The 8,618-nt window shown below is 56.8% G+C and overlaps 1 protein-coding gene across 4 annotated transcripts in view; it reads right to left on the bottom strand.

Annotated features, from left to right (window-relative positions):
* Window positions 1–379: 379 nt before the first annotated feature.
* The window catches only part of MBP (myelin basic protein), a 103,521-nt gene continuing 95,282 nt past the window's right edge, over window positions 380–8,618 (bottom strand). For all 4 annotated transcript variants that reach the window (XM_065932276.1, XM_065932277.1, XM_065932275.1 and 1 more), the window contains 2 exons: window positions 6,215–6,334; window positions 380–1,717 (listed from right to left, as the gene is read on the bottom strand). In XM_065932276.1, coding sequence (XP_065788348.1) covers window positions 1,673–1,717; window positions 6,215–6,334 — 165 coding nt within the window. In that variant the 3' untranslated portion in view covers window positions 380–1,672. The remainder of the gene's footprint in view (window positions 1,718–6,214; window positions 6,335–8,618) is intronic.

Below are 8,618 nucleotides of genomic sequence, written 5' to 3'. Positions count from 1 at the left end.
GAGCACAGAAAGATGGAGGAGCATGTGGCTGGGGGTCTAGCATACCCCCCCCACTCAGAGCTCCACCTGGAAACGAACTTTCCTGCAGCTTTGGGGTGATGGAGACCTCTTGGGCTTCCCAGTGGCTACAGGTAAAAAACCTGCCTGCCAATGCAGGAGACCTAAGAGACGCAGGTTCAATCCCTAGGTTGGGAAGATCCCCTGAAGAAGGAAATGAAAACGCACTCCAGTATTCTTGCCTGGAGAATCCCATGGACAGAGGAGCCTGGTGGGTACAGTCCATAGGGTCGAAAAGAGTTGGGAACAGCTGACGTGACTTGGCATACACACTCACATTCTGCAGACCAGAATAAAAGTCACGGAATACAAGCCATGCAGATATCATTAAAAGTGTATTACTTTATTTCAATATTCAAGAACAGTGCATACTTTCCTTGAGACCCGTGGTCACAGCTCTCATTGTTGGGTGTGGCCACGAACGGAGGTCACTCAGTCACAACCAGCTCAAAGACGCAGTGTGTGTGTCGAGCAATTTGGAGATTTTGTTTCTGAATTTTTTTTCTTACCCTCTCATCATTGAGGCTATGTATTAATAGACATTATATTAAACCCACGCGAAATATTCAGAATTAGAAGGGGATTAAAGGGCCGCGTTTGGGCATTATATTGACTATTCCTCATTTTCATCCTAAGGGGGGGTTGTGACGCCAGTGTGGGGACTTCGTGGGGGGCTGGTGGGAGAGACGCTGAAATCAAAAGGTGGGAATCAGTAAGTTATGGGGGGAGCACGCGAGATGTCAGCTCGGGTTAGAAAAGAGTGGGATGGAGGACCCCTCCCGGTCCTCACTGGGGCCGGCGCCCAGTCCGGCAGTGATCCGGAAAAGCATGCGTGCGAGTCAGTGGGTTCCGGGAGGAAGCGGGTGGGGTGGTTCTCTCCCCCCTGGGGTTAGTGTTCGCTGTGCGCACCGCCGTGCCGACCACGCCACCTGTCACCTTCGCGCTCGCGATGGCTGCGGCCACCGCGAGGCTCCCGGAACGTCCTGCCACCGCTCTGAGCTGCGCCGCCTCCGCCCTCCAGCCGGGCTCCGTAGGAAGTAGGTCGGCGGGGGGCCGCTGCGGTCCCCGCGCGCCTGCGCCGTCGCGGGACCCCCCGAGGCCCGGCCGAGTCCGCCCCGCGTCCCTTCTCCGCACGCGCCGATCCGGCTCCTCCGGGGTGTGAGCCGCGGCCACCACATGGGACACTCCCAGCTGCCCGCCCGCCTGCCACGTACCAAAGCTCCGCTGCGAAGCCGCTCCACTGAGATGGGTTAGGAAAGGAAGCGCTTTAGGAGGTGAGAGGAGGCGGGAAAGAAACCAAAGGAAGCTCAGAGCCACAGGTCGGTCTCCACACCCTGGGTGGGGGTCCGGCGGCCACGTCCCCCAGCAGCGTCCCAGGGCAGAAAGCGGGCGTGGAGGGTCGCCCGTCCTGGCCGCTCGGGGACCTCGCTGATCTCCAAGGGTGAGCTGACAGCTGCACCGTCTTCGCTTTGAGCCGCTGGCCGGGAGCCCGCAGGACGCACGTGTGGCCAGGGTTGGGGGGACGCCGGCTGCACTAGGGAATTTAGACAACGGTTAGCGTTGAGGCGGTTGTATTAAGAAGCTGGGGACGGGGTTCTGGGAGGGGAGCTGGGCTTCAGCGTCTAGCCATCGGGGACCCGGAACGGCTGTCTCGTCCTCCCTGTGAGAGAGAGAGATGGAGAGTTAGGAGGGCTGGGGCCCTGTGGTCAGTGGTCACCAGATGCAGGGCCTCTCTCCTCGGGGTCTGTCCTAGGCACGAAGCTGCATGGGGCTGGTCTCTGACTCGGCGCCTCACAGTATCCTTTATCTCACTGCACATCCAAGTACAAACAGGACAGGGCCTGTGCGTTTCTGGGGGTGAAAAGCTCAACGGATACATTATTATGTCTCAAAGGAGGGCTTGTTTTCTCCTAACGTCCTCCCCTCAAGAGATGGGAGGCCCAATGCCCCTCGCTGTCCCAGCTCAGCAGGAAGTAGCCAGAAAGACCTCGATGCCCCTATTCCCAAAGAGTTGGGCCTCCCATCTCTTGAGGGGGGAACGTCAGGTAGTTAGAATAGGAAACAGGAGTCCAGAATGGTGGTGGCTAAAAGACAAGGAAGGGAAAAGCCTGCAAAAGTAGAACAAAGGAAGGTCTGAGGACCGGAGTGAGGACCTCAGGTAGAACAAACAGCACTCCTGGCTAGCCCAGTTTACACAGGGCAGGCCCAGGGGGAGGAAAAAGCATATAAAAAGCGGAGCCAAAGGGCTGGGGGTCTCTCTCCAGCGCACACACGCACTCTCTCCTCTTCGCGTCTTTTGTGTCGGTATGCCCTCACATCTCGAGGATGTGTTTTCCTTTACTTTCTAAATAAAACCGAGCTGTAACATGGCACTGTAACACTAGCTGTGATGCGCCGAGGGCTTTAATGTCCGTCACTTCAAATTTTTGTCGTGAGGAGACAGAGCCTAGGAAATTACACAGTCGTCTTGACATCTAGACTAGAGATTCCCAGGGGCCGCAGGAAGTGGTCCATCAATGATGCCCAGGACGGGCTCATCTGCATGAGGCTGAGATGCCGAAAGCGCAGCCCCACTTGGTCCACCAGGGAGCGGCCCCCGCCCCACCTGCAAGCCCTCTCCTGCGTCACCAAGGAAACCAGCCTCCCAGATGAGCCCTCCACAAACTGTGACCTCAGGGTCTTAAAAAAACAAGAGTTGACATGTTTTCAAGAGTTGACAAATACAATTTGCAGAAGAGCTGGCAGTGGTGGAGGTGGAGAAGTGGGTGGGGATGACGGAGACGAGGGAGCTTGTCCAGGCGTCCGTTGGAGAAGGCAGCTGTCACCCCAGGCGCCACTTAGATGAACTCGGAGGAGGGTTGATTTTTTTTTTTTGCATTTGAATTCTTATTCAAATTTTAGTCTTTTTGGATTTCCCCTTTCTCGTAGGTTATGAATGAAAACTTGATCTCTCAAAGATCCCCTTGAGACTATGAGCCCCTGGAAAAGAAGATGATTGTGAAATATGCTATTGATCCAATGACAGATAGGCCTCGTCCATGTCTTGCATCCCCCACGTGACCCAGAGATTAGGCAATGGAAGCATGAGGCCCTGGGTCTTATAGCTAACTTGGTCAACAGAGAGATGATGGCTCTGATTTCTTGCAATTTTGCTTTCTCCCCAAAACATTTCCTCCATTGCTGATTCACTATAGGCATTTTGTTTTCACATGTGGGGAAGTCTGTGGAACTCTAGCCTCTGGAGGTGTCGGGCATCATTCAGAAATGCTCCCCCTGCAGGAAAGGGGCTTTGTTCCCCAGCCTGGGGGACGAGCCCTTCAGTGTGGACCTGGGTCTGGTCCCGGGTGAGTCTGGCTGGGCTTTGGGTACTTGATCCTCAGAGCCAGTCCTGGAGTAGCCCTGAGCCAGGCAGCACTGGCCCCTCCTTGTCCTGAATTTCAGCGAGATTAACCTTAGAGCCTCCTGGAAAGTGTGATTTAGTCGTGCACAGGAGCAGACCTCCGCCCCATCTGACCAAGCACGTCTGCGCTGAGACGGGCTCAGTGCCCCTCCTACCCTGTTTGCCGAGCAGCTTACGTGAGACACCACTGAACACCCCGAGGGCAACTTTGAATGAAAGATGGCAGGTTTATGGCTTTTCTTTTTGATTACTGTGCCTACAATTCATTATCTGCTGTGAGCTAAATCTCTGACGTCTGTTTCTTCTTGTGAACAAATCCAGCCTGGAGGGGTGGGGGTGTTCTTAGCATTCCCGTTTGATAGTTGAAGGAGCCGAAGCTCCTCAGAGAGGTTGAGTCATTTCCCCAAAGTCAGCCAGCAGAGGGGAGCTCGCATTAGAAACTCTGATGAGGACGGGCATCTTCCCAACTGCAGACATCTGGGTTTTGCCCTTGGTCGCTCTGGTCCGGAAGTCTTGGGGTACTCAGAAATGGTCTGGACGCTGCAGGTGACCTGATGGAAACACTGCAGCTCCGGGTTTAGACCCAGAGCCCCGCCGGGATATGCGTCGTCACCTTCTCACTTCAGAATCAAGACACGTATATTGTAAGGCTCTCTGTTTCTTGGACATTTGAGGTAGTATTTATCTCCTTATCAGATTTGCCTCAGGATCAACATTTTGAAGACTGAGTCCTGCCCACATTGAATCTGACACCAGCCAACTTAGCAGTGGGTCACCCACCACTCACTTCATGTATTTAAACGTCTCCTCAAAGCCGAGTCCTGCTTCTCAGCACCCTTCAGAGTCCAGCACCTTTCAGAGCCTAGGTCGTTGTGTCTGTGTATCCCGACCACTGGGTGCGCCACACACACGGGACTGGACATGGAATTAAAGGTTAGGTGACCACCCTACAGTGTCTGTGTTCCTGACCAAACCATTTCACCGTAAATTGTAAAACCGCAACATTTCAATGAGCTTAGCAGGAAGCACGCTTCCGCGGGTGATTGGGGTTGAGGAGCCATCACGCTTTGCTGGTGGGGACTGAGCCCTTGAACAGGGCACGTGGGGCTGTCGGTCTCCTGGTGACACAGCCTCGCCACGGACTGCAGGAGCTTCTCGGGTGAAATCTCGCTGTGACCTGCCGTAACCCAGCGGGTGAGCCTCGGGAGACACTCCTGGTCTCATCCGAGACCACGGACAGCTGGGAAAGGGGTCTGTGGAAACGCAGGTCTCCCCCGGGGGGCCGCTGGCCTGGGGGCACAGGTGGAAGAAGCTGCACAGGGGGTGAGAGCAGGGCTGCGATGCTGGCACCGCGATGCCTGAGGGTGCAGGACGGTCCCATGGCCCTGAGGGCGTCATAAGCACCACGTCCTCAAGAGGCTGCCCCTGCTGTAACAGGGGGACTCTGCCCTTCCTTGCTGGCATCTGTCTTCCTCACGACATTTCTTCCGGTTGGAAGGGGAGCTGACCAGATCCTTGTAAGAGTCAGGACTGCAGTTGTAGCTGGACGTCAGCAGGGAAGTCATGGCCTCATTTGGGTCAAGAGTCAGTGAAGGTGGCAGCTGCGCTGACGCTCTAATGAGAAAACCAGCAGGACCGGGATTTGGTGACGTTTGTTCCTGCCAGGCTGCCGTGCAAATGTGGTTCCATTATCAGGGACGAAAAGCACCTCCGGGAGCCTCGAATCTTTGTGGAAATGGCCCCAACTGCTCGAGAGGCTCGCTGTGGCTCCACAGGCTCATCTCTGCTCCCGAGCCCCTCCAGTTCTGAGCCTGCTACCGGGTTCCATCTGCTCGAGGCCTGTCCGGGCACCTGGGCCCTGCCGGTCGGGGCCAGCCGCGTCTCCTCTGTCTGAGGAGACGACAGCCTGGCGCAGCCCTCGGGCGTCCTGGCTCTGGGGCCTCTGTCTCCAGGGTGTTTCATCTCCTCACAGGTGAGCTTGGTCTCCGGACTTGGGCACCCACCCCTCTCACCCCAGGAAAGCTCTGCCTGCTTGCAGCTGTGGAAGGAAGGAGTCTGAGGGGCCTGGTGTGAGGGGTCACTGCCCGGGGCCTGGCCCTCCCGAGTCCAGAACCTTCCCTTCCCTCTTCCGTCCGGCTCAGGCCTGGGGTGGCTGTGCCTTGTCCCCATCAGAGCCCTCCTGAGATCTCAGGTTTCTGAGCAGGGCTGACATGTCCCTGGCGATGCCGGGCTGTTTCGAGGGGGTCTGGGCAGGGAGCCGGGCAGATGGCACGGTACCCCTCCTGTCCGAGCAGCTCCCCACACATCCTCCCGTCTCACAGAGGAGAGACCGAGCCTCAGGGAGGCCGGAGGACCTGGGCGTGTGGCTCGGATGTGAGCCGGGAAGGCAGATGTCCGAGGTCTGCAGGGTGTCTCCCCATGCAGCCATCTTCCGTCTCGTCACCCTCAGGGACCAAGGCGCTGCTGCCCCGGTCAGGAAGCCACCTGTCCTTCCGGACGGGGTGCCCTCCAGGCCCCCGAGCCTCTCGGGCCCCACCACGACCCCGCTTGTCCTCAGGCTCCCTGGGGGACCCTGGCCTGGCATCCGGTGCAGCAGCTGCTCGGGTGAGCGCTGCAGAAATGCTCGCCCCGAAGGGCTGGGCAGGAGCAACTCCGGAGAAGCAGCAGGTGGAGGGGCTGGAGACTGGCATCCCCAGACTGTCCCAGACTCATCCCCAGACCCCTCCCAGCGCCTCCCACGTGGAGAAGGTACGTTACCAGCTTGAAGATTCTGGAAAGCGTGCCCTGGGCGTCGTGCCCCTTGAGTCCCTTGTGAGCCGATTTGTAGTCAGATGCTCTGCCGCCATAGCCGAATCCTGGCTTCTGGCCCTCAGCCCCCTGCAAGAGAGGGTGAGGCTCGCGGTCTGTGCCCACAGCCCGCGGCCCGCCCCGGTCCATGTCCATCTGGTCTCAGTGGCTGCTCAGCCACAAACTGGGTGCCCGGCGCCTCTGGCCGGAGGTGGGACCTTCCCTGTGGCTGTGGCCACCGTTCTCCTGGCCGAGCGGGTCCCAGGGCGGATCAGCCAGAGTCACACACGCATGCTCCAGAGTCTTTGCCCGCACACATCGGGGGAAGGGGCGCCTGGACCATGCTAGAGAAGGATGGGTGAGGCCGTGCCCCTGACAGGAGCCCAGGAGACAACGCCCGGCCCTGGGACTGTTCTGGCCATTGGCACAGACCCTTCACATCGGCTCCCCTGGGGCTCAGCAGCCTTCACACTTGGGGCATTGGGGGCTCATACGTTTTTAAAGGGCAAAGGCACAATTCCCAACTCTCCAGCCTGGAGGGGCCTCTCGCAGGCCAGAACCAGCTCCCCTGGCTGTGCTGTGGGTGCCCTGAGTGTGGATGGACCAGGGTTATTCCTGGGACTCTGGGCTGCGAGCTGGTAACTGTAGAGGGAGGAGGCAGGCTGGGAAGCCGCATCCCCAGGTGTGCACCTGGGCACAGTCCCAGGGCCGGCAACCGGGGTGGGTCTCAGCAACCCGGCTCCCTGGCTGTGTGACCTTGGGCAACTGTCGGAAGCTCTCTGAGCTTCAGTTTCCTCTTCTGTAACATGGAGATAATGGACAACCTGCTCTGAGACCAGAGCTTGTGACTCTGAATTCTCAAGCTTGCTGTTGTTATGGGAGGGGGCTCCTCAGGCAGCCCCACCTCTGCCTCCAGCTTCTCTGGGGGGACCCCTCTCACTTCAGGGAAGATGGAGAAAGCTGGCTTCCAGCAGGTAGCAACGACACACAGTTACTGTAATGTAAAGGCATGTGTCTCTGGGGCCAGTTTGCATTCCCATAAGCTCTAGTTTCAAAGGGACCTTGCCCTGTGAGCATGAGAAGGAAGGGGGGCTCTGGGGCTCAGACACAGTGAGCGTCAGCGTCTTGGGGTGCATGTCCCTTGCACAGATCTTGTGCAACGGACAGGCTCTGAGATCTCACTTCACATTTTGCCAACAAGAAGCGGGACTCTCTTTGTCCGGGCCTCTCCTGAGAATTCTACAAATGAAGTAAAACCATCTCTGATCGAGCTCTAGAGCCCTTGGCCTCAGCTTGTGGTCCTTTTCGGTTTCAAGAGGGTATTGTGGGGCCTGGGAAGTGTGGAGTCCATCCCTCCGGTCCAGAGGTGCTGGAGGTGGGCTTCAAGGATCTTGCAGGCCAGCTCTCTTGTGTTTGAACTGGAGCTGGACCAGGGCCACCTGTCTAGGCCCCCACCCTCCCCCCGCCCCGCCCCAGCCCTACTTCTGTGGGTTCCTTCACTTTCAGCCAGAAATAGATGCTGGGAATAGATGCTGGCCACTCAGAACGAGGCAGCCACTTTCACGTGAAAATCTGGTTTCAAGGGGTGTCGAGTGCGTGAGTCTCGGGGACTACACACAAGGGAGGCCTACTGCTGCCCTCGCATCCCACAGTTTCCACGGACACACTCCCTCCGTCACGGGCGCAGAGGCCAAGGACGGTTAAAGAGAGCCGATGAAGGATGGACCAGCATGGGAGAGAGCCGCGCGGTCCCACGTGAGCCTGTCATGCTCTGACTCTGCTGATTTTCTCCAGAATAAAGTGCTTCTGAGAATAAAATTCAAGGATTGTTTTTCTGATTGATAATCTGCTTAATTATTCTCCTTTCAAGTTTGTGGTCACTTTTATCTTTGGACAACCTAAAATTTGCCAGAAAAACATACAACATAGTTTAGAAAACTAGTGAGATTTTCAGGATCTCCAAGTGGAAGACAGTCATGCGGATCTCGGAAACCAATAGACCGGCTCACGGAACACAGAGCAGAATTTTGCTTTGGAAAAAGGAGAAAATTAACTGATTAGTGGGAACAAAAATGGAGACATGGAGAGGCATGCAAAGGCATTCTATTAGCTGCCGGATTGGAAGGGCCTTAAACAACGGGAAGAAAGAAGGTCTCCTCCCCCCATCACTCCCAGTCATCAGCGGCTCGGCCCTGCTCCCCCTCGCCTAGAAAGTTAAGAGGCAGGTTGAGTGGTCACTGAAGTAAGATTTCTGGGTCAGAAATGGATTTCATTCTTCAGTATCATGTTTTTCTCCTGCTGGCACAAGAAGTCCGTCATTAATTGGCTGTGACCGCTGGCCTGTGTCAGTTCTCTACATTATCGGCACTTTTTG

The sequence above is a fragment of the Muntiacus reevesi genome, chromosome 4 (assembly GCF_963930625.1).
Source record: "Muntiacus reevesi chromosome 4, mMunRee1.1, whole genome shotgun sequence".
NCBI classification, from domain to species: domain Eukaryota; kingdom Metazoa; phylum Chordata; class Mammalia; order Artiodactyla; family Cervidae; genus Muntiacus; species Muntiacus reevesi.
The sequence above is the reverse complement of the archived record's forward strand: the minus strand, read 5'-3'. Positions and strand labels throughout refer to the sequence as shown.